The sequence below is a fragment of the Indicator indicator genome, chromosome 7 (genome assembly GCF_027791375.1).
Source record: "Indicator indicator isolate 239-I01 chromosome 7, UM_Iind_1.1, whole genome shotgun sequence".
NCBI lineage: Eukaryota > Metazoa > Chordata > Aves > Piciformes > Indicatoridae > Indicator > Indicator indicator.
In genome coordinates, this window is record NC_072016.1 from 31,132,512 (window position 1) to 31,158,832 (window position 26,321).

The following is a 26,321-nucleotide window of genomic DNA, read 5'->3' on the forward strand; positions in this document are numbered from 1 at the left end:
CACAGAAAGGGTAAGAGTAATCATAGTATTTCTTGGTGGCAGGTTCACCCTGCTCCTAGTGACATGTACAGGCCTGAAAGCATGAAGATAATGCAAAAATAGTTGTTCAAGGTTACAGTTCTCATTCATTAGGCAAGAATCGGTGATGGACATTTCTCTTTTAATGGAAAAATAGATATGTCAAATTAATAGTTAATGATAAAAAAATAATCCAGCAAAATGCACCTTCCTTCATCAAGTGCCTACAGGCACTGCTTGCTCCTGTCTGACAAAGCCTCCCCTTATACCTGTGACTACAAAAAGCAGCTGTCAGTACAATATTCTTGGATGTAACACTGATTAAGCAAGGGGAAGAAAATAAATACAGTATTTGTCAATAACTTCTTGGACCACTGCATTAAAACACAATTTCAGACTAGCTGTTGTGCAGTTTTGCTTCACAACAGCCTATCACAGGCACATTCTGCAGCAGCATTCAGCTGGCCTTGTTGCAGGCTAGCCTGTGAAAGCAGGTAAATCTATCACCTTTTTCAAGGTCATCATAAGATATTGACCAAATACAAACTCCCCAGCTTCCTCCAACAGAACTTCAAAGCCATGTGTCAGATTAACACTGTCACCTGGATTTTTAACACTGGCATCTTCTATGTTTGGCTCCCATTTTCTCTACTTGTTTCAACAGGAAGTAAGCAAGTAAGTCCTCCACAGATGAAAATGCAACTGTCAATTACTCACCTGAAATCCTGGAAACCCTGATGTATATTCTTATTTGTTTGGCTGTTTGGTTCGTTTTTTTACAGGATTAGCTAAAAAGTAATAAATATCTTGTACAATAATCTTATGGCACATTAGAAGAGCACCTCTGTATAAGTATTGCATGGCAGGAATCACAGACGCGAACAGGCTTTGGTGAAGAAGGCAGAGGCAGTTCATTGTCAGAGCAGGCATTACAGAAGATCTCCCCACAGTTCCTGCAATGATGCTGAATATTAGGGAGAAGATTAAAAATTAACATTTACAATGGAACAAACTTGCTAATTGAATACCAAGAAACGATACACACACAGCAATCCGAAATGCGGCTCCTTCCACTTCTTGGTTTGAGCAAGGAATCAGTTTTCAAGATAATTCATGCAAATCTCAATCTGTGATGCCATCCTAGATAGCCCACGGTCTGCCCAGGATTACACCATCTACAGATAGACAGAGACTTGGTCTGTCTAGAGCCATATTGGGTTTATCCATGTAAATACATGCTTTGCAGATTTCATTGAGTCCCTGGATTAAGAACACTCTGCTATGTAAAAACTGTTTAATATAAGCAATGATCTTCAAGACAGCAGATAATTCTGTCAGGTAGCTAATTAACACAAAAAGGTAAAGTAAAAATTTCCTGCACACATTAACAAAGCATGAAAATTAACATCACGTTTTACATTAAAATAACAAAAAACTCATCATCTCTTAATCTACTGCAAAAAAAAGGCCATGAGAAGACTTCCACACCTGTCAAATTGTATCACTGCCAGAGCTGATTCTACAAAGTTGGATGAAAAATTTTAAGTGTGTTCCTTTGTGGAACTTCACTGAAGGCAGTGTTTCTTTTGCAGTTAGAGCTCAGCTGCGTTGTACAGATCAAAGAATTAGAAACGCACCTCAAAAAGGACTCTGCAATAATCTGAGCTAACATTCCATGGCTCACCTCTAAGACAATGAACATCTTTCTCAGAAAACATTTAAACGAGTTGGAAGCAATTCCGTTCAAGATTTACCTTCCTTTTGGAAAGAGAAAATTCCTTTTCACATAACTTGCAATGTGTAGCCTCTTTGTCCTTCAACCAAACCTGGCCCTGGAGGAAAAATTCTCATAAGCTGTATGTATCTGATTAAATTAAACTTTGCACTGCGGAGAACGTCACAAACTAACAGCAGTACATTTACTGCCTGAACCGCCTAATATTCTGACAGTGGTGTAACATCACCAAGACACTCTAAAGCAGTGCAAGGCTGCTCCAAAACACGGCAATATCTCACAAGTCAGAGCAGGAACAGGTGCAAAGAGAACATGCTCAAGGTAGTAAAGCTGCTCAGTGGCTGGGCTGGAAAAGCAGAAAGGTATTCCATTCTCCGAGCTGAAGCCTATTGGGCAGGAGCCCATCATGTAGTAACATTCCCCAAGATGCAGAGAAGCAAGAAAACCCCATGACAGTGTCAGCAAATAGTCAGAAAAAATGGTTTCTCTTTCCCCCAAATACTACTGACCTGCAATGCTTTGTTTGCTTCTTTTATATCTTCTATTTTCAGCTTTGATCTGAAGAACAAGAGAATGCTATTTCAAACTTCTGTATTTTCAGTAATGGTCTAACAACTCTAAAAGCTGTAGGTACTTCAAAAATTCTAAGCTGAGAACTCTGAACATGGAGTTAATATTTTATATTCCAGCAGCATCCAGTAGGTATCAGCCCTGCTGTACTCAGCATTATAAAAAGACAAGCTCACTCCAGAGAGTTCAGAATCCTTTGCATGGCTGCAGAATTTTCTTGGGGTTATGTCGATAAGAGACATTTTTTCGTGCACAGCTCTGTGCAAATACCTAAAGGTAGCACACAGCACTGCTACAAAACCTGGACTCATACAAGACCACATGATGTCATTATGGAGAAAACAGCCTTTCCACAGCCAGCCACTGCCAACCCACTCAAAACTGAGTCACAGAATATAAATGAAGTTATTCTATAGGGCAAGAAAGTCCGCACTAATCATGGCAAAAGAAGAAGATAGAGATGATGAAATAAAACTTCAATAAGGTTTAACAATAAGGAGAGCTGTGCTCAGAGCTCATTGCTCACTGCAATCAGAGGGGTTTGGCAATGTAAATAAGCCCTTACACCCTCTGCAGACTTAGCAGCAATGGCCTATGACTGTCATATACTCTCCATCCCTCAGAGAGGAATCCAAAAACGTGCATCCTCACAAACAGATAAGCACTGTCCTGCTGGAGCCAGGGCTGTTATCTTCTCCTTGGGTTCTTCTCTGGGAATGTCCCAGTACACATACTGGCCAACCACAACCCCTAATGCCCCCAGGCCCTTTAAGCCTAGTATTTTCTTTTCAGAGGACAGAATTACCCAGGAGCTCAAAGTCAGCCCACAAGCCAAAATTAAAACTAACTAGACCTGACCTAATCAGACATTTCTTGTTGATAGCTGGCAAGGTAACACTGTCGTGTACAGTCTAATTCACATGAATACCATCCCACTATTTTTCTTAATTCAAGTTTACATGACATAAATAATCATCATGAATAATGAAATTACTCGCTCAGCTTGGATGCCAGTTCTTCCAGAGCAGCTTCTTGGTCCTGACATATCCTCTTCAATTGCTTGTTCTTTTCCTGAAGTTTGAGGAACTCCTTCAAACAAAATAAACATAACACATCACATCATTCTCAAAGTTGTATTTGTCTACTGCCAAGAAAACTACCACTACCCAGAGCTGATCTTAATGAGATGCCAAATGAATGAATGATCCACCACACTATTAGGATTCCCAAATCAAACACAACCCAGGATTAAACTCTCTTAGACTCCAAGAAATGAAGTATTTTTGCTTCTGCAGTCTTCTCCAGGAAGAAAATAAAAACAATTGACTGCAGAGACCAGCAACACTATACAGACACCTACACCAAGTAAGAGTGGAGCACTTTCTGGCTTACAATGAGAAGACAGAGTCTTCCACACAACTGAGAAAGAAACCCAAGGATTTAATTTTCCTTTATTTCAATGCACTTACTTCCAAACTGAGGACTAAATGGGGAGTTAAAAAATGGATTTTTTTTCCCTTAAACTATTTGTGAAAAGACATTAATCTCATCTTACTCATCTACTTGCAGAATTTTTTTTTAAATACCAGGTGTGTAATTAACTTTGCAGTCAATTTCTAAATGACTAGTCAAGTTTTACAGCAGAATTTACTTTTTTAAGGTTAACTATTTCTTGGGTCTCTATTCTCAGATGAGATACAGTTTCCTTTTCCTTTTGGAGATCATCCTCTAAGGTTTGCCGCCACTCTTTTTCTATCTTCAAATCGGTTTCCAGCTGAAGCCTAGAATATGCAAAACAAAACAAACAAACAAACAAAACACTGCATGAGAGTATAATTTTAAAAAACAATCCCAAGTTTCTTTCTGGGTGCCATCTACCATTATCATCATAAACAAATGATCCATTCATACATTTTCTAAACCAGAAATCATGTATCGGTATGGAAATACTGTAGACATTGATGTAACAAGACCAAACACTGCCACTTAGAAAATGCTATTACAAAGAAGTGTATTTAAAACATCAAGACTGTGGCAGGATTTTGAAGAGCTACCTTTGTAACAAATGAGCAAAAGAAGATTCATCACAAAATTCTAAAGTGTTTGTAAAACATGCATAAGGCAAAGCTTCCTTAACCTTAAACAGTTTTTCTAAAACAAAACCAACCAGACAGGCACACTGCCACTGGTGATGCAGACGATGACTACAGGTGTGTCTGGTGTTCATAAAGGTTATTTAGTATTCACCTTTAAGGTGAATCTGCTATTGTAGACTGGGGTTTATGGCATTTTGAACAGGATTGAAAATAAAGGAGGAAGGACTTTAAATTACTATTTTTATTGAGCTTTCTACATCGCTGGGGTTCAACACAAAGAGGAATCCAACTTCTATCAGTTTAACTGGAGTCCAGTGAAAGGAATTTGGGCTACTCTGATGGAAGATCTACTCTAGGTGGAACTTCACTGTCAGTGTCATGGAAGAGGTGGTCTTTAGAATGTTACAAAGCCAAAGGATGGAAGCACAAAACTCAACCTTCTAGATCTAAATTGAGCCAATAAAATCAAAAGCAGCAAACTCTGAGAATAGCTATGTAAGGGTTTCTGATAGAAAACTGGGATCCACATTCGTTTTCCTGTTTTAAAACCCAAACCATTTTTAAAGGAACCACTTACATTTTGGGATACTACCTTAGCATCTGGCTGGAAAAAATCAGAAGTGAACATGACCTTGCAGAATTATAAGGCTGGGGTGTGAACTGTTCTTTTGCCAAAATCTGCAAAGATGACTCTGGTAGTAAAGTGAACATTTGTCATGACAGTTAAACAAGTTTATTACCATTCAGAGTTGTGAGAGAGGCAGGGTGGGCTAACAATTGGGTTAGAAATGACTGATTTTTAAGCCTCAGCCACATATTTATACCAACTTAAATAAGTTACTTGTTATCTTTCCAAACAGGGCAAACACAGGGAGCTTTTTATGTTCCGTATTTATTAAAATCATTACTGAAGGATTTAACAGAAAGAGGAGAGGCTTGGCTTTATGTTAATTTTTAATATTTATGATTCCAGTGGATTTTTATTTCCTGCACGGTGGTAAGTTAAACCACTTCTACCTTATTCACAAGGCTGATCAATTAAACTATTCCTATGCCCTTTAAGTTTGTACTACTACATGCTTGTGGACTTTGTTAGAAGTGTGTATTACTACTACTACACTACTTACTTTTCCCCACTCGTGATTTAAGCTGGCACTTTTAGACAAAAAACAATGCTATTCTTCCCACTCCATTCAAGCTGCACACCATTTTTGAGACACCCAAAGGTAGTTTGACTCTCTTTAACAGCATAACTTCCTCCACCTTGCCAGTCCCTAACATGAAGATCCTTAGTGTTTACAATCTTTTCAAAATCATTGATAAACAACCAGCCTGCATTAAGACACAGGACATTCTACTGCAATGTAGAATGATTACTGCTGTGTATATTTCTAAAGCCATACTTACAGCTGCTTCTCCTTCTGGGAAAGTTCTTTCTGCAGACCTTCAGATTTGTTCACATATTCCTGTTTAAGTTTCTCATCCTCAGCCTCAGCCTCCATCTGAGCCTTCTCTGCTTGCTGCAATCTGGTGTAATTCAAATCAACTTTGGGTAAAACTGAAGCTAGAACTAGGGTGTAGAGGGTGAAGAAGACAAATAAAAGAAAAACGGGGAAATAGAAACATTTCTAAATAAAAACAAAGTTTGGGGAAACTCACAAACTCAAACGAGAAAACTATACAATGTCTACAGAACTAGCTCCTGGATTTTCATACAGCAAGAGAGTAACCACTGTAAGTAATCGCTGGTTTATTTGGTGCTCATCAATAACAGATGCCAAGCATGGTGATACATAGTTTAGAACTGAAGCATACATCTTAATGCCTTTCTTTTTTTTGTTTGCCTTTAGCATATGTTCATGTGGGGTTTTTTAGAAGCTTTTTTTCTTTATTTTTCCTTTTTCTTTTTTTTTTTTTAATGCCAAATAAATCCTGCAAAAGTACTTTACCGGTGCTAACCACCCAGCATGTGTTGTGCAAAAGCAGCTCAAAACAATTCAGGCATAAGGCTGAAGACAGAACACTGCAATCAGACAGCAAAAAAACTTAACCAACCTAATACAACAAGACACACCCTGACAGGCCCCATTATAGTTATAGAACTATCTCAACTACACCATATTATTAATGCAAATAACCTGCATTAAAAATAATGCGTTCTTACACTGGTTAAAATAGCTCCATACTATAAATAAAATAAACCTGATCAACCAAGAAATGAGGGATTGGATTTATTTACTCTTTCCTTTCTGATTTCCAGGAGTGTGCTTCTGCTTCAGCTAGTATTCCCTTTGGAATCCATTTAGTTCACTGTGGTTCCTCTCTGCGTGGTCACCTCTTCAGTCCAAAAAGAAAGATGGATGTAATATAACAAAATAAAGGTACCAAAATGGAACTTATGCTACAGCATAGCTACACCTGTCTAGGTGAAGAGGCAGGAGAGAGAAAGGTCACTGAATGTCCCCACCTGCTGCACTGTGTCTAACACAACTGTGTCAAGAGTCTTTCAGATAAGTGATGGAGGCATCTGTGATACTGTCTGTGTGCTTGATTCCTCACTCTCCAGCAGCTAGCTGAATGAAGAGTAACCCAAGACTCCCACTGTCAGCTGAAAAAAAAATTGTCTATATTTGTGCTTCTACTAATGAAGTTTCCCCAGCAGGAGTTTCCAAAAGCTGCCAGTAAATAAGTGAAAGAGAGACTGGAATTAAACTACCTTATAAAGTCTGTACTATTTCATTTGACTATATCAGTTGTTTTAAGGATGTTCCCAGTCACATTTGCAATGGTCACAGACAGCCAAAACATGTATGGAAAGCAGAATTCTGGGCAGAAGCAGCTAAAAGAAGCTTCACAGGACAACTAACACCGAAACCAAGCTTAACCTCTCCCTAATTCACAAATTAAACTGTAGTGTAGTTCCCACAACCAAGGCAGAGTTGGAGCTTGCTACTTAAGAAACATGCCAGGCAACTCAGCCTATGGCATGGCCCTCCAGACTAGCACCAAGGCTAACTGCACCCCTGCAACGTAGACGTGGAGCTGACTGAGTTCACAGTAGTATCTGTGATTCAGATGACACTGAGGCAGAGGCTAGCCTGCACAGACGCCATGAGATGATTAACACTCCCATTTCTGCTATGGTCTACCTGTACTGTTCAGTATTTCTGGTCTGGGTTTTCTTTGAGGATGGGAGATACTTCAGTTTGGTTTTCTTTTTTTTTGGTAGCCAGCCCAAGGTAAAGGCTTTGTCAGATTCCAAGCTAAGGAATAAGGTAATATATAATAACAGAGTAGAATCCTTTCCTGTATTAGGGCATCCTGCCTCCTCTTTTCAAGCACATCCCCTTCTGCTGAAAGACCCTAAGATTCTTCTCCCAGTCAAATTCCCCTCCACACTTCAGAGCAAAAATTAGGAAGTGCAGCTAAAACTTTCATTTCTGCAGCGCAGGTGAGCAGCAACCCAAAGTAGAAATAGAATTCGTAAAGACTGCTTGACAGTGGTGGAGGGAGGGAGAGGGAGTTGGGCAAACCCACACGTTATGATTACAGCACAGACATAGCTGCAGCAGGCAAGATTTTTGGCTGGCCAGCAAGTTAGACAAATTCAGAATCTAGGCCCTAAATCCCTTTGATTGCTACAGCTTCCACTGCAGCTATGATGGTGCAGCTATCGAAGCCAGGAGCCACAGCGGCAAGATTTGTTAGAGCATGCTGTCCTTCCCTCCTGGAGCCTCAGCCAAGGCCAGGTTCCAAGCTTATTTTAACTACATGAAAATATTTTACCTTATGTCACATCAGCAATCTGGAATTGTGCTTTCACTGTTTCATCCTCTAACCCTGTGATTCTTCCATTGCACATATTGAACATCTTCCTTAACTCCCTTTTTAGCCTGTTTTTAAGGATACCCACTTTTAAAAAAATGAATCATTCTGATATAACACTCAACTCCCCTTCCCCCAGGCTCCTGTCAGTCTAAGAAAGCAGTGCTAGTTACAACCAAAAACCCAACAGAGAGGACATTTTGGGGATAACTACAGCCAAAACCAGTGAAAGAAATACACAGGGGAGAAGGATAATAATGTCAGAAGGGCTAGTTTTAAAATCTGTTAGTACCATAAAGAAGAGGAAAAATCACTAATTAGAAACAAATCTCATAAAAATGTACAGTCAATGTAAAAACATGTAACTGTTTAAAATAAAAATTTGTTTGACAATTAAAAGCGATTTAAAAAGCATTAGAAAACTAGCTTACAATCGCTTAATAATAGTGCAGTAGTGTACTTTTTAAATTTTCTTTTTTTTTGGAGGGGTAAAGTGAGATCCCAGATGATGTTCCTTCAGAAAACAAACCAGAACCCAGCTACCATAAGCTACAGTGCAAGATTTCTAATACCACTTTATGTTTAAAGTTCTAATTTTTAAAATCTGAAGTTCTATTTTCTCAGTAATTATTTAAACACAGTGGATCTGGAGGAGCTTTCAGAATGAAATATCTTTGACAAGTTTGTATTGGTGCTGAGCTTCATTGCTGGCACACTTGACGAATGACATTGCAATAGTCCTAGTTTGAGTTAACAGATCTTTGTCACTTCATGAATGCAGTGGACAAAAATCAAAGACAGATGAAGGCAGGAAAATTGTAAAAACAAAAATTGGGATAAAGGATAAAAAGAAAAAGAAAAAAAAAAGAGGAAAAGGATGTCAATAAAAGAATATTCATGTCACTAATTTTTTTAATACATAACCATGTTTGTCATAATCAGATTTAAAAGAGAAAAAAAAGACATGTCAAACACCAATATGACAGGGCTGATGGGTATGTCTTCACAATTTAAAAGATCAATGTTGCATTCAGGGCACTAAATTAAAACATATGAATCACATGTTATCAGTATGTAAAGCATGCAGTCTATTATCACTGTAAATTTATAGAATGGAATTTTAGTCTTTCACTTTTCAACCTTTCAGTGTAAAAATCTCATTAGGTCATTGACAACAGTGGCACTTGCAAAGCAGTGGAGAATAGTTCTCACAGCTTCAGCTAACACAGCAAGGATCCATCAAGGCATTCAATGTTTATATTAAGCACAAGCTTAAGTATAAGCAATGTTAATGCCTTAGTTTCTATTGCATTTCATTCAGGTAGGAAAAAAATCAATTAAAAAGAGGTAATAATGAATCAGAAGTTTGAAACAACTGAACAAACAACTTTAGACATCAGCACAAAATCCTAAGACTAGAAGATAGATGGTGGAGAAAGAAAACTGCAAGTTAAACTTTCAGAAAGGTTCTTTACAAATTTTCCAGTTGAAAGTTGTTGAAAGTTACATTTCAGTGGCAACTGTGAGGGAATGCAGTAAAATGAAAGGGGATGGAGACATGAATGAAGAAAAACAAAGATGGGTCCATACCTTTGTTCTAGTTGCTTCATAGTTGCATTAATTTGATTGGTCTTATCTTCTAATCGACCAATTATTTCATTCTTTTCTTTCATTGCATCTTCAGAAACCTGTGGTACAAAAAATGTTAAAACTGAAGTAGGTATGCACTGTTACCTCAAGGGGTTTTGTCTTCAGTATCTGAAGAGAAAAATATTAAAATGGCTTCATGTCTTGATTATTTTGAAACACACCCATCTAAAAAATGTAGTTGACAGTGCTGAAACTTTAATGCCCAGCAAATTTGTAGCTCTGAACTTTTCAAGTGTAGACGTTATTAAGTAAATACACATTTTTCATTCTGGTTTCTTTTCTTAGTTGATCATTTTGCAAGTCATCTTAAATTCACTGATCATCTTTTTGAGGAGCCCATTAGAAGATTTCCAATAAAGAACTAAGATACCTAGGCCTGGAAATCACGAAGGTTTTCCAACTCTTATCAATCTACCACATGCACCTAAAAATCTGTAACAAATTTTACTAACATATTTCACAGGTTTGACTGCTTGCAAAGCTGTTAAAACCACAGCTGGAAGATCTAAATAAAAGGCAGAGCGTTATGCTTGCAGTACAGATCAACACTATTGATAGGTCCCTGAGCAGCAAAGATTAAACTGTCTTACTTTGCCCAAGAAGTGGGTCCACAGTACCCAGCAATAACTTCAAAAGAAAACTAAACCCCTAGGTCTCCCCTAGATCCCAACATACTGAAAACCATTTTCTTCTTAATTTCCAACTCTATTTATATTTTGCTTCCTCTGGTTCAGTTTCCTCACAGCTGCAGGTGAAAAAGTAACATCCTTTGTCATCTTAATTACCTCTCTGCAGAACCCTGATTTCTTCCCCTCATTCTGCCTCAGATTTAACTGTTTTCTTGTTCCTTTTTTTCCCTGTTAGTTTACTTCATGAATCAAACTTGTGTTCTGAATAATTCACTGCTAAACTTCCCTGGTGTTTGGGTCTTTGTTACCTGCACGATGACTCTCCGAGATCCATACTCTCCCACAGAATCACTGCACTGTGAAAAATTTTCGTACTTTGTTAACTGATTATTAAAAACAACCCAAAAACGTCTAATTAGATTTTTCCATTAAACACAACCTTGTCTCCCAAATGCCTTTCTTTACCTTGAAAGCTCAGATCTTGTCATTAACTCCTCATTGTATGCCTACATTCTCTTGAGGTTTTATACAAGGCAGGCCAAAAAGTGTCATTATCACTAGAGATACTATTACTCTCTCTATTCCACACAGCATGTGATTAGGCCATGATCTATAAAGCCACCAGCATTAAGTGACTGCCTTAAGAACCTTGTATGAAATTCTGCTTGTAACAGTCGTGTTCCAACACGACAAACTGACCTGAGAAGCAGAAACAAGCCAAAAATTAAGGAAGCCAATAGTATCTAACTAAACAAAATGCTAATCCATCTCTCTCCAGTCAAGGTCTGTTCATCAGTTTAATAGCAGATTGCTCCTTTACCTGCAGCTTTTGGTACATTTCCATGTTAATTGCTTTAACTTCATCAAGCTGCTGTCGAAGGCCTATGAGGGTATCCTGCTTCTCATGGATATCCTTCTCCAGCAACTTCATGGCAAGTTCTATCTCATGTTTCATACTAACTTGAACCACTAGCTCATTCTCCATATCCTACAAAACACAAACACAATGCAACACAGAATATTTCAATAATTACGCCACATTCTATCTCTGGTTTGACAAGCACAAAAGTTAATTTTAACAGAGCTGCAGCATCACATATTTCACCACTTCAGAAATTCTGCTTTTCTTTACTTCGCAAATTATCCACTACATGAACATTACACTCTCATGTACTTAGTGATGGATGGGTTTTTAACTTTGGGAGAAGAAAACTCAAAATACAAGGAATTACTCTGCCAGCGTCACTTAGAGGTGGCTAAATATTGATTACAAAACCAGAATTAAGTATTTCTATTTTCACAAGACTTAGCATATGTACAGAGAACACATCATGGTGAAAAACGTACCTAATATTTCTCAAAGAAATTGTGTTTTATTTATTATGCTTTTGCAAAATTGCTGAAGAAATCCCAATATATTCATTGCTCCATTAGAGACCCCTTTTTATTACAGCTAGTTAGAGAAAAGGCAATTCAAGCCAATTAAAGGCAGCAAAAGTAAAGCCAGCAGTGTTTAGGTAGTAACTCTTCTCAAGCACAACTTTTTCCAGCAGTGCGCTGCAAACCTAGCAAGAACACTCACTTGTCGAAGCTGCGATTCTTCTCGAAGCTGTCTACGTGCTTCATTGTACATGTCATCTAAACCCTGCCTGGAGTGTTTGTATGTCTGAAGCTCTGCTTCAACATCCACCTTAGTTGCCTACAAAGATACAGAAAATCTCTCTTCATCACAAGTTGATGTATCAATTGTAACACCAATTTAATGCTTTTTTCAATTGTAGCATCGATTAAACACTTGAAGGGAAAAGAAACCCAAACCAAAACACTTCTCCAAGCACAGCACAAACATGGCCAGAGCTGCTTCAGCTCTGCAGTCATCAGTTTTTCATAAGAATTGAGTAAAGCTAGCACAACAAACAGTTGTACTACTGCACAACAAGCAGTACAGTGCTCCTTCAGTAATCCAAACATCTGCTTAACCTGTGCTTGCAACCAATTATCTTGTAAAACATGTACCAGAAGTTACGTAAGGAGCCACAAATCACAGCTTAAAACCAGGTCAGCAACTGTACACACGATTGCTCCAAATGACATTCCACATAGTGAGATAGGGCAGAATAGACAGTTTGTCAACTAAAATACACTATCTGGACAAGAATTTAAGCTAATATTGCCTTAAATGCTCTTAGATAGTGTGTAGAGTCTAAACAAAAAAGGAAGAAGGGAAGAAACCCAGAAAGAACACAAGGAAAAACACTACAAAATTTGCACATGGTTATAAAACAATCTAGTATCCTGTAATTTCAATATATTCATGTCATTATAAAACTACTCAGTTTAACAGGCCCTTTCCCTAGTAAAAGCTGCTTTAGATTTGGCCCAGCTCCTGCTCAATTCAAGTTGTTTTGAAAACTACATTAAATATAATAAAACTAACATACCTCTAGGTGATGTTGTGCTTTCATTAAAATGAGAGTATTTTCACTCCTCAGTTGATGGTTTTCTTCCTGAAGTTTAATTATATTGTTTTTGGCTATCGCTAACTGAAAAGAAAAAAGACCAAAAGAAAAAAAAAGAAAAGCAGTGTGACCACTTTTGCAAATGGAAATAAAGAACAAGACATTCTAATGAACACAAGAGCAAGACTTTCTCTGCTCTGTTCTTGTGGACTCCCAAACATAACTTTAATAGCTTTCAAAGAAGACATAAAGCTCCTGGGTTTACTAATGACTTGCTTTCATTACACAACATACTTCATTCTTTCATGTCTGTAAAGAGTATGCTTTCTTTTCACTGCTTCATTATGACTAAAGGACCCTCAATTCCTTTTCCTCATCCTAAATCTTTCCTTTATATTTGGATTAAAATATATCCACTCTTGTTCTTTTTTAGACATCTTGCCATACCATATGGAGCAATTTGTGTAAGAAAACCTCTCCCCCATTAAAAAAACAGGGCCTTACAGTATATACGTTAATGTCAGTTGTAAAGAAGGTGGACGCTTGGGCTGAAGCCTAGTAAAGAAACTAGAATACTCTTGAGAAGTAACACTCAGAAAAAATGTTTTCCCTCCAAGAAGTGAATATAGATATTCCATTTTTCCAGTTCATTAACTATTTCTCAAACAACTGGGATTAAAAAAAAGATTGTGCTCTCTACTGCAAAGCTAAAAATATTGGAATCCAGTCAAGCATCAACGGTAACTGGAAATATAGGACACATATAAAATCAGAGCTAGACAAACCTAAAAACTGTCTATAAACATATGGTAACTAAGCCAGAAACAATACTTGGGCTAAAGAAAATGGTGATAACAGAAATCACTCAGTGAACTACTTTCTGTCTTTGCAGCAGCTGGTGTCATCCGTTATGGACCAGTCATCCACACAAAATCAGACTGACAGCTGGCATTAAGAACAGCTTCTCTTCTAGTTTTGTCCAAAGTAAGAAATTGTGATGTCCCACTAAATTAATTTACTGATGCTGCAGGTTACCTAGGTAAGGTGACTTCAAATCCCTGCAGCCACCGCACCTACTCCTCAAGCCAAAATAAAGTTATTGAAACACATTTTACAAAACGTATGTAGATCAAAATAAGGCAAGAATACTTAGAAAAACTGTTTGAGAAAAAGTAGTATCTACAATACATTGCCAAAATAAAAGAATACCTCTTCTATCAGTTTAGTGTTCGATTTCTCTAGTGAATCAACTCTTGCATGAAGACTGCTAACTGTGCTACTGAAAGAGGAAAAGAAAACAAGTTATTCAAAATGACATTGAAACTCATCCAACCAAACTGAAAAACTTTAATGTCAGATAGAAACCCAAGAGCTAAAAGGGCTGCTCCCATGACTGAGTATTTTCCTAAATAGAAGAAATTTAGTCTCCTTTCCTGAACATTTATAGGCTTCTTTCCAACTCCCAATGTCATCCCTGTCATTTAACCTTCTGGTTGGATGTGACTTTCCCTGTATTCTCCCCTTCCTTTATGCTCACAACTATACAGTACCCAAATGTTTAATGAGTTCCCTTAAAAGGCAGTTTACAATATTCTTGGGGTTTTTTTTTCTTCCCCCATATAATAAAAGCATTCTTCATTTTGTATGTAATTCTTTGCTTCTCCACATTTTTTGAGATTTATCTTCAGGGTGCCCCTTTCTTGATACTTCTAGACTTTATTTGTAACCTAACCAGAATTTTATTCCCCTTTATTACTTCGAGGTTTTTTTTAAATCATAATAAACTACATCCAGGACTTCTCCATTGCTCAACTGCCTACTTCTGCCTATTTCTGCTGTAAGCACGTTTTTTAGGTTGCATTTCACATGCAGGAAAAAACCTATTCTGTAACACCATTTAGTTTTCCATGTATTTCTACTGCAGTGTCCTCAGAAGTTACCAGATCACTAAGAATGACAAGGTAGAAGAGATGAATGTATTTCAGGATGTGTGGAAAGGAACTGCTGACCTGAAATAAAACTGGAGAACTGTCCAACCACCAGTGTGCAAGTCATTCCATACAAGAACACGCTCAATACACAGGGGCTCACCTGTGTATTCAGTGTACGACACAAACACCACTATTCTTAATTGTGATTAAGTCTCTTTTTCCTCAACTTGCTTTCATTTTGTTCATATTTGACATACTTAATTATTCTGACCTGTTGAAGGCTTCTGCTAGGTGACCAACGTATTTTTAAATCAGAGTATCTTTACCCCAGCAGTAACAATACAGCAAATAATGATCAAGACTACCAGCATTAACACTAAAAAATACAATTACCTTTCAAAAAAGGATCAAGATGATCAGCTATACTACAGATTCTGCATAAGTTCCTTGTCGGTTTCTTGTTTGGTTTCATTCATTCTGTTGGGTATTTTTTTTTAGGTGCTCCTGCTGTTTAACTTTGCACAATACTCCTCAGAGAGTTACAATCACTGTTCTTCTATTTGTATGTAACAAACACGGTGGTGGACTAGGTTTGCTCCACCCAGCACAGTCAGGGGGAAAGGCTGCCTTCCTGAAAACTTTCTACAGGAACCACAACCTACACAACATAGAAGCAGTTTCAAGCAAGCAATGAACTTACTCACTTTTGGCCCTACATATTAAAGATAAAAAATAATTAGGAAAGGCAAAGAAACAAAATCATATGGATACACCCACACCACTCAGTAACGCTTTCTGCAAACTGTTGAACAGCATGGGGTTAAAATCCAGATCAAGCTTTTCAGTCCTGTGAAGTTATGAGTCATGAGGACCTTGATCAGTTTTGGCCTGCTGTTCTTCATTTCTTTGAAAAAGAAAGGTTCTGACTGTCAAAACCAAAAGCATGAAAACTGAGTCTTCCTCTCCAGAAAAGTGTATCCTTTCCAGCTTCACTAGATCCTCAGTCTAAAGATGAAGAATTTGCACCCCTTTCTCTGAAGTTCTCTCACAAAGCTGTGGTACAAAAGCAATGACAGGTGTTTTACCTGTAAGCTTGGCCTGACACGCACACATCAAAGGAATACTTACTTCAATTGCCTGTTTAATTCTTCAACATAATTCTTCTGGTCCAAAATGGCAGCAATCTGTACATTTCTAAAGCAAGCACAAAACAAAAATAGCTGTATTAAAATGATGTAGTGAACTATGTACTGAAAACATACAGATCTATCATATGCAAATATCAATCTTAGTTGTGTGTTTTTAAAATGGAAACAACTTCACCTCACAAACATGAAATCAGTAACATGTTGTGACATCAGTGAGAGACAAAAAAAAAATCTTTAACTGTAAACAATTTCTCTGTATGAAACATAAGAACAGCCTCAAGAGAAAAAAGATGTTTATTTACTCTACCATAACTCTAGTTCTTTGAAACACTGACTAAAACCCAAGATGAGGGCTTAAAGGTTAAGCAGGTTCTTTTTCATTGCCACCTTGCAACCTTCCTATAGTGTCCATTGGAAAGTGAAGGAAGTAGGTGATGTTGAGGCTTGCTTCAGAGTGCAAATACTCCTGCAGCTAACTAGTAATATGTATCAGTGTAGCATCCCCTTCTTCTTAAGACTGTGAGATCAGAAGACTTAATTTTTAGGGAACCTGATTTCTACAAAGAGATCACCAGCCAAGAAATCATTTCCTAATGTGCAGAATCCCAGGCATTTGGTGAGTACGTACCTTTCCTTACTCCCAATGTCTTCCTCACTCTTCAAATACATAGAGAAATCAATCACCCCAACCTAAAAGAAAGCAAATGTACATACTTCCATGCCACACAAATAACTGCTGTTGCGAGCCAGAGTCTTAAATGTAGTGCCACATATTTGTTACCTTTGACCAAAATTAACAATGTACCACATACCAAACTCGAAAGAAAAGATGACTTCTTCCCTCTGACTGAACTTAGCCAAGAGCTTACAGGAAGACTTTCATTTGGGGAATTATCAGATACGATTCAACCCTCTCACTGATCGAGTAAACTTGTGGTACTTCGGCTGTAGCGTTTCACACGATTGCCTATCCGAGCACATCTCCCAGAATGAGGTTTCTTCCATGTTTACTGTTTCAGTATTCCTTGCCAAGCCAAGTACTACCTCTCCCACTTGCTGATTCCCAAATGTGCCAGCTCAACTGCATTCATCTGAATCTAATTAAGTTATTTTCTGTTCTATTATCTAATCATACTACAATAACATTACCACGAGTTCTGCTTCCAACTCTATTCACAAACCTCTAACATAAGTATTTAATCACATTTGTTTACCAAAATCCTTCCTTTTTTGTCTGTAGCAACCTCTTCACAAAAGTATTTCAATTTCTTTGATACCTTGCTTCCTTCTGGAGCTCCCTTTAGCTTTTGAACACAAATAACTTGCTAAGACTAACATTTCCTTAGTTTGCATAATGCTCTCCTGTCGGTTTCCTATGATGGTCTTCTACTTGGTCTTTCCACATCTATTCCAAAACGTCTCTTTTCCAAATGCTTAAAAAACCCCACCAAATAAAAAAAAAAAACCCACCACATTTTGCTTATTAAAGCAAAATATTCTCTCTATAAAGAAGTCAAATGTTATCTCTATAAAAGTTCCTTTGTTTCAATTCTCCAACTGTGCATACACACATTTCACCATTGCATAGCACTCTTCTAACATAACAAAACAACTTCAGAAGTTTCTCTTTCTGCTCAATACAACTTGCTGCTGCTGGCTTCTCTGAGAAGGTACCTTACTTATAACACTCTCCACAAACAGAATTACTCAAAAAATCTCATCTGAACAGCCACTACTACCTTCTCAAAACAAGTTTTCTCTCATATAGCATATTCACTAAGTGACCCAGATGAAAAAGGTGTAACTAGCAATAAATGTTGTGGTTTAGAATACACACAGGTAGTTCACAATACTAAGAAGAAGAGAGCACATTGATTTGTTTGCTGGAATTTTAAGCCTTGTCTTCTAGAAGACAAGATCAGTGCCTAAAACATTGGAGTAACTTAGAATGAACAAATAAAAGTTAACGCTATGATTCAACAGCACACATACCCAATTAGCTATAGCTTTGCCAAAGAGATTGTTTTTTTCTCAAGTACATGCTGAAATACAGCAATAATCAGTCAAAAATACAATAATCATCACTTCAGCTATTATAATTCTTTCCACAAAGAAGCTGAAAAAAACCCCGAACAATTAGGGCCAAGGGCAGCCTACGTTTATTTGTAAGTACTTGTGCATCTGCCTTCAGGAGAAATCCATCAGTTCAAAGTCAAAGCACTTTGCAGAGGAGGAAGAATTCTAAGTATTGTTTCACAGACTGAAAGCAGTCACCCACTTCTAAGGTCTTCTATTACACTATGAGAAGCAAGGTTTTGTTTCAGTCCTTGAAATATTTCTATTATGATCCAGAACAATAAATGAACCAAATGGGACAAACTCATCATGAGACTACACTTCTCTTGCAGAGGAAAAGGATGACTTGTGCAATTAAGATGGAAAGAATTGTGCATTGCTAATATTGCATCCATTTGATGACAAAGCATAAAACTTTACACCCTTGCTCTATCACCAAGGTCTGACCCAGCTGATGTTGAGGAAAATGCACAGCTCCTACTGATCTAGGAGCTGGATCACGCCCCAGTCTCTAGTAAGACTTCTAACAAGTCACAACTCCATAGTAACAACATAGTCCCTGCATATAAAGATCTTAAGGATTGCATGTATATTGTTTTACCTGTGTTGACTTACTTGTGAATCCAGGTCTTCTCCTTTCACGCACAGGTTAGCATCTATCACATTCAACCCAACCAAAAGCCCAACAATAACCGCTCCTTCTTCTTCCATCATTAGTGCATGATACTCATAAAATTCACTGTTAAAGAAGAAAAATTCATCTTATCAGTATATTCAGAATATTTACATCAATAAATAAATTAATAATGAGTGCGATCTAAATCTGAATTTTCTTCTTATTTTAGCCTTACTCCAACATCCTTAAAGATGAACTGGGTCTGCCTGTACTTTCACCTCATAAATATTCAAAAATATAAAGTGCATGTTTGTCTTAGAAGCCACTAAAAAGAAAGATACTACCTTTGGCACCAAAAATTTGAGCCACAAGCTGCTGGGGAGCTGGAAATTTGTGGAGGCAAAACTTATTTTGCCCTTAGAAAAACAAACAAAGGCTCTTTATACACTTGCTATTAGCCACTTTTGAATAGGATACTGTAACAAACATGTGCTGTACTGAGTCAATTCTTATGCTGTCAAGAAACACCAGAGAAAGTAAATTAATGGTAAAAAAATTACCTTATGGACTTTAATGAGAAAATGACTTGAAATTAAAGAGGCCAAACAAAAGACTAAATGGTTAAGAGAAGAGAAGCAGAAAGGACTGAAACACTAAACAGGTTTTCAAAAGAAAAACAGACCGCTAAGCAATAGAATACCAATATTTGCATTTTTTATATCAAGTTTTAGACTCTGTGAAACAAACTGTGCTTTCAATGGAAAAGTACGTAGGCTGTTGAACATCAGTGTCATCCTGAAATACCAGCATTAATCTTAGCATACAAGAAAAGCCTTAGAAATATGTACAGAATGTAGAACAAGGAAGACAAGATTTTTCCCCTTTGTGCTTCAGCTATCCCATCAGAAAAGATAAGTTACACTAGAAGAAAGCAACGCCAGTTTTAGAACTGTGAAAGTAAAGTTCAAGGCAATAGCCCTCCATGCAATGGTAGCTCAGTAGGAAACCACACATCAGGCAAGAGTGAATTTATGTCCTCTCCAGAGGTTTCTGGTCCATATTCTGCATGGTGAAGGAATGCAGCAGGAGCCCCTCCCCATAAGTCTCATCTAGGAAAGAACAGTTAGTCACACTGCAGAAGGCCCACCTACATGACCTTCACCTGTGTGCTGGCCCTCAATCTTGAGGCACTGTTTGGTCTCTACCCTGAAGACAGGAAGAAATCAGCCCACAGGCCAGAAACTACACTTTGCATGTACACTAAGGGTACATGAAAAGTAGCAAACCGAAAATAGTATTTATTTTTCAGGAGACTAAATCTCTAAGAATAAATTAGAAACAAAATCTACTTAATTGTTTACCTGAGAAGATCTCTCTGAATGATTAAACACCGAAGATAGTCAGCCATTTTCTTCTGCATTAGTGCTAACCGTAACCAGGCCCGGGCACGGCCCAGCGGTGTTCTAGAAAAAAGGGCATCAATAGTCCCAAATCAACAATACATCAATTAATTCACTGTTTGAAACATTTTACCAGCCTATCGGTAGAGCAATTGGTATTTCTGAAAGGGCATTTGAAACTATTAGTTGAGCAATGCAGCCTGCAAAGCCATGTCTAGGCTATGACTCCAAGCTTTGGGCTAAGATCAGATAAATTTCTTCAACTCAGCTGGGCTTGAGAAGAGATCTTGGAAAGAAAAGGAACAGAGCAAGCACAAGAACCTGACAGTGACGTTAACTGTTTTGCTCAGAAAGTGAAAACATGCAACCCTCTATGTATTTCACTGTGCTTTGTTCTCACACAATACAAGTCCAGTAGTATAGAAAGAATTTTTAAGAATGGTGCTGTTTCTCTTCAAGCACATTCTTCTTAACTTAATAGTGCCAGTAAAGATAATCTGGAAGTCCTGTTTTAAGCTGAAGTAAAACATCTGCAACAGTTCAGACTCCTTTCTGCAACTTGCTTATAAACTCTTCAGAGGAACTGTGAAAGAAATAATTGACTGTCCATTACAACTCATTATGCAAGCTTGCCTTACCAATCTTGGTCTCTGGATCTACACAATGCACACTGAATTCAAGCTCTGGCTCATATGTGTTTACAAATTCTGTGATATCTTAGAAAGACAATTCAAAAAACCATGAAAATGTATGTAACTAGCAAACATTAATACCCAACAAATTAAACCTTGACCTTTGGATCCTCCTTTTCTGTGCTCACACACATAAAAAGTAGTAAGCATATAAATGCAAAACAACCCAACACCCCCACCCCACATGCTGTACTGGGATAAGAAGAGTGTAACACACTTGGCAAAGACTGGTATTTTACCTGGCCTGATACAGGAGTGAATAATAATTTATACAGCTATGTGCTTTAGATAAGGTCTAAATCTGTGAATTGCAACACTTATGCTACCATATACCACAGGATGTTAGGGGTTGGAAGGGACCTCTGGAAATCGAGTCCAACCCCCCTGCCAGAGCAGGACCATAGAAGCTAGTGCAGGTCACACAGGAATGCATCCAAATGAGTCTCCAGAAAGGAGACTCCACAACCACTCTGGGGAGCCTGTTCCAGTGCTCTGTGACCCTCACAGTGAAGAAGTTCCTCCTCATGTTGAGGTGGAACCTCCTGTGCTGTAATTTATATCCATTGCCCCTTGTCCTATCACAGGGCGCAACTGAGAAGAGCCTGTCCCCTCCCTCTTGACACCCAGCCCTCAGATATTTATAAATATTAAATCCCCTCTCAGTCTTCTCTTCTCCAGACTAAAAAGCCCCAGGTCTCTCAGCCTCTCCTCACAGGGCAGTGCTTCAGTCCCTTAATCATCCTCATAGCCATCCATTGGACTCTCTCAAGTAGATTCGTGTCCCTATTGAACTGGGGAGGTCAAAACTGGATGCAATATTCCAGGTGAGGTCTCACCAAGGCAGAGTAGAGGAGGAGAACCTCCCTCGATCTGCTGGACACACTCCTCTTCATGCACCTCAGGATACCCTTGGCCCTCTTGGCCACAAGGCCACATTGCTGACCCATGGATAACTTGCTATCCACCCGGACTTCCAGATCCTTCTCCACGGGGCTGCTCTCTAGCAGACTGCCTCCTAACCTGCACTGGTACAGTTTATTGTTCCTTCCAAGATGCAGGACTCTGCACTTATCCTTGTTGAACCTCATTAGGTTTCTCTTTGCCCATCTCTCCAGTCTGTCCAGGTCTCATGAGGTAACCAAATCCTTTATGGAATTTCATATATGGCCAATTACAAAGCTAAATACAAAGCAGAGTTCAGAGGAATGGGAGGCAATTGTAGTTCACAGCAGAAATTTACATTTAAGAAGGACTCTACACACAAGAATCTGAAAACCTGCCTAATGCTTTCCTCTTCAGTATGTTCCCCTTTGTTTTTATACAGCCTTTGCTGACTAGCCTTGGCAAGTTCTGGACTGCATACAGTTTGACATACAACCTGTCCCTTCTTGCACCCTTTATGTCCACCATTCAGCAAAATTTCCTCCCAGGAACATAAGAAAAGAAGATAAAAATACTACTTTTTTTAGCTGTTTTGTACAGAACATGAAAAGTTAGCAAGATTCATCTATGCTTTCCTCCACTACTATGTGCTAGCTGTTCAAAGCTTAATTAATGCCACACGAAATCATGAGATGTCTGTAGATTCTCAATTAGGTCCTTTATTTTCTTGCTGCATTTTACCAACATTACTTACTTAAGGCCAGGCAAATCTCTGACACTTGCTGCTATTTCCTCAGCTTCTGGATATAATTTCTCCACAAGTTCCAGAGGACCCCAGATGGTTTTATTGTAGCTTAGAAAGGATTTTCTCACTGGGAGAAGAAAAAATAAGTAACTGATTTAGTTTGAATGACTGGAGTAGGTTCCTTCAAAATAGGTGCAGTAACAAAAGGCTTAACTGCTGAGTCTGGACTTGCAGATAATAGGACACTAGTCACTTCACCAGTATCCAAAGCCACCTTGTGAATTACTTTGCTGTAAACATAAAAAACTGCTGTGACAGAACAAAATAATATTAAAAAGATGGCCATCTAAAAATAAACTACATACAGACATGCAGTTATGCTAATCCCTGCAACACTTTCAACTGATGGCATACAAAATAAGAAGTTGGTAAATGTGGAAATGCATGTTGTGAAGTAGTAATAATGGCACTATTAGTTATAAAAGTGACAAATATTTTCTTGACTTCTTAAAGCAACATCACACGCTTGGATTTCAAGAAAGAAAGAAAGAAATGAAGAAAAATGGCATGTTTAGGATGAGAAAAAAGCAGGTAGAGTAATTACCATACCTTTAAGGCCATGCTTCAGGCAGTGCTCCATGACAACAAAAAACTGCTGCAAAGGTGGGTAGTCAGAATCCAGAGTGCGGCCAAAGCTCAAAGCTGATTCAATAAGTCCTTTGATACTCAATTTAGCCATGTTCAGTAAATTTGCTCTTTCTACAGCTGTAGGGTCCTTTACAGCTAAGATAGTAAAGAAAAAAAAAGGTACAGTTTGAGTTTTAGAAGAGACATAAAATAATGAACTGCTTGGTAGTTGCCTTACTCTAAGAAAAATTTAAAGAAATCATTTATTAAGTGCTGTAAACCACCACATTATCCCCTTCAACAAGCACCTTGGCAGTTCTTACATTGTTTCAATAGGTGGATAAGAAAACAATGCTGTAAACATCAGGTACTGTGCTGTCTCAGTCAGTAAAAGCAAATTAACATGGTCACCAACGCACTCAAAAGCTCTGCTGTCAAACAGCAATCAGCACTCTTACCATGATGTCAAAGCAGCACTCCAGTTAATGCAAGTATCTATTTGGTGTATAATGGTCTGCCTACAGAAACAGACCTCATATATATAATCACTTTCTGATGTAGTCTCAATTTCACAGTGATATAAACATTTTCCCTCTTAAACTCTACAGTCTCTGCCAGCAAACCGAAAGCAGTTCCCAGAAATACTACATATTGAAATTCCAGTTTCTCATATAGCTACAAAGTATTTTCTGCACAGGAAAGCTTAAGAAAGTTTTGCTTTAACTTAAACATGGTTTTGGTAAACTTTACAAAATATACACTACAAAAATACATTCGGGGATTCAATCTAGTCAGTAAAAACAAACATAGCATTTGAAAATCATCATAATCTGACAGAATAGACAAGGTTCCTCTTCTCAGAGCTGCAGCTACTGAAACCAGGGCGATCAAAAGATTCTTAATTAATTTTAACTCCTAATGAAGCAGTTCAAACATTGAAGCCACTCTCTTTTGCCAAACTGAAAGAGACAAAACAAGACTCTGTTTAAGCATCATGATCAAAGAGGCTTGGAAAGAAACTAAAAAAGTTGATCATTTACTGCTTTCTGCTATTTGCAATTAAATATAACAAAGTAAAAACCAAAGAACACAGATTATCTTTTTTAAGACATCAAGACAGATGTCAAAACATCTATACAGAACAGTGGGGATTAAAATAAAATTTAAAAAACCCAATGCATTCTAACAGATTGACACTTTCTTGATTTTACTTGTTTCATTTATTGTATACTACCGCTTTAGGTATTAGATATTAAAAACCTAGAAAATTACTAATTTTCTGTATTCCTAACTGCCTGACAAATATCAAATTGCCCTATTACCACATAGCAAAACTTATGTGTTTTCTAGGAAAAAAAATTGAGATCATATGTCTAAAATAACTTCAAACTGCTCAGATAGTCTTACAATTTACTAGTACTTCAAGCACTAAAAGATTTTAGAAGATGCAACAGACAATTAGCAACAGTGCTCTGGCAAAATTCACTCAGCTAGCAGTCATGGCTCACAAGTTTTCCCCTTGACTTCCTGCCTGCCCAGACATTGAGGGCCAAACTAACCCCACCATGAGAAGCATCAGTACTCCTGTTTGGAACAGAAGCAGCCTTGCAACAGGAGCGTTTCTTTTGATAAACCTCTTTTTATTAGGTTTGCTAGTCACAGTACTAGATGCCAGTATTGTTAAGAAAAGCCTTGTTCAATTCAGGCATCAGATGGATAGTTCTATAGTTCTCCCTCACTAAGCGTTCAGCCCATTTCCCCAGAGGGATCTTACAAATTCCTTTTTCAGGTGACCTCCTTTTGACTTTTGGAGCTGATTACCCCCCCCCCCCCCCCCCCCCCCCGACACGACTTTCAGTCTCTTGTCCTTTTAACTGCCAACCCACTTGTCTGTTATTTCTGAGGCAGAAATCTATTTTATGTCTGTTTAAAGTCGGGTCTCTCCTCACCCAAGCAACAGGCCCCAAAGGGGCTGTTTGCAGGTAACACTGATGTCACCAGCTTCACCTGAGTCTGACTAGGAAAGCTTGGCCCAAGAGACAATATTCCTCTCCCTATTTGGATGAGCAGCTAAACCTTTACTGCAAACAGTATTTGTGCAAAAAAAAAAAAAAAACAAAAAAACAACACCAAAACAAGCCATCAAAGCGTGTAGTCGCTACGGCTACAGATGGACAAGGTCTTCCTGTGCCACCCGACGGCTGGAAGGAAAGAAGTATTTTCCGTCACTAAAGCCTCCTCACCGGCAAAATCCCCCACCCTCCTACAGCATGGTCTCCCACACATCTCCTGGGTCACATTAGCGACGGCCGCACCTCCCGGCTACAGTGAGAGGAGAGAGGACTGATAGAAAAAGACGAAGGGAAGAAGAGGGAGACCAGTCAGCACCCGGCCCGCACTGCCCAATAGACCGCGGGGCCGGCACAGCCGCGCCCCTCTCCTCTTCTCCCTTCGGCCATCCCCAGCCGCGCTCCCGCTGCAGCGGACATTTTCTGCTTGTGGGTGCACGGCCGTGGCGCGGCTGGCAGCCGTGCTACCCCCGGCTTCTAAAAGGCGGCGGCGGCAGCGAACGTCGCCGCGGGCTCCCTTCTCCCCGCTGCCCCCCAACCTAGCCTGGCCCCCCAGCCGCCGCTCACCCATGGCTGGAGAGAAGGAGGAGGAGCCACCGCCTCTCCCTGCGGCTCCTCCCGTCCCGCCCCTGCCTGCGCCCGGCACCTCCGCCCGCGCCGAACGGCGCCCCCGGCGGCGGGAGGACCCGCCCCGCGATCCGGCCGACGGCTGCGGCGTTTCTTATCGTGATAATCCCGCAATCGCGAGGGGCAGCAAACGGAGTACTGCTACTGCAGCGTTCTTGTATCTCCTGCCCTAAGGGAAGGAGGGCAGCGAGCTTCCTGCCCGTGACGGGAATTGTCATGTCACAGAGAGATGAGCAAATGCCTGCTATCAAGTTTTTCAGCTAAATTGAGCACGCTCAAGCAGCATAAACAGGCATTTGACCTACCCTACCCTTCTCCCGTGACTAAAAGCTCCCAAATAACAAGTCTTAGACTGGATAACGTGTACAAACAACTGCTGTTGCTCTAGAAAAATCTTTCAGTACAGGGAAGAAAAAGCGGGCTTTTAAAAATACAGATATCTCAATTACCATTTGAGTTTTAGCTTTAAAAACACTGAAATTTCAATCTCACCAAAAAAACACTGTAGGCTCCAGGGGTCTGAAGT

General features: G+C 38.9%; 1 protein-coding gene across 1 annotated transcript; it reads right to left on the bottom strand.

The window, feature by feature from the left end:
- Window positions 1-827: 827 nt before the first annotated feature.
- RUFY2 (RUN and FYVE domain containing 2) lies at window positions 828-23,226 on the bottom strand. Its single transcript, XM_054382095.1, has 17 exons — window positions 23,082-23,226; window positions 22,482-22,599; window positions 20,115-20,216; window positions 18,753-18,876; window positions 16,690-16,751; window positions 16,042-16,107; window positions 14,192-14,261; window positions 12,965-13,066; window positions 12,106-12,222; window positions 11,344-11,511; window positions 9,835-9,932; window positions 5,827-5,946; window positions 3,975-4,104; window positions 3,318-3,412; window positions 2,263-2,311; window positions 1,773-1,850; window positions 828-982 (listed from the first exon to the last, which is right to left on the bottom strand). The coding sequence occupies exons 1-17, from the start codon at window positions 23,209-23,211 to the stop codon at window positions 839-841; spliced, it is 1,773 nt and encodes a 590-aa protein (XP_054238070.1). The 5' UTR covers window positions 23,212-23,226; the 3' UTR covers window positions 828-838.
- Between the last annotated feature and the right edge of the window lie 3,095 nt (window positions 23,227-26,321).

What these genes read in the sequence shown, in the direction of transcription:
- RUFY2 (XM_054382095.1), bottom strand. Translation starts at nt 23,211, where the DNA reads ATGGCTAAATTGAGTATCAAAGGACTTATTGAATCAGCTTTGAGCTTT. An exon ending in CCTGAAGCATGGCCTTAAAG is followed by an intron (nt 22,600 to 23,081) that starts GTATGGTAATTA and finishes TTCTTCTCCCAG; the next exon opens with TGAGAAAATCCTTTCTAAGC. An exon ending in ATTCAGAGAGATCTTCTCAG is followed by an intron (nt 18,877 to 20,114) that starts GTAAACAATTAA and finishes CTTCTTTAACAG; the next exon opens with TGAATTTTATGAGTATCATG.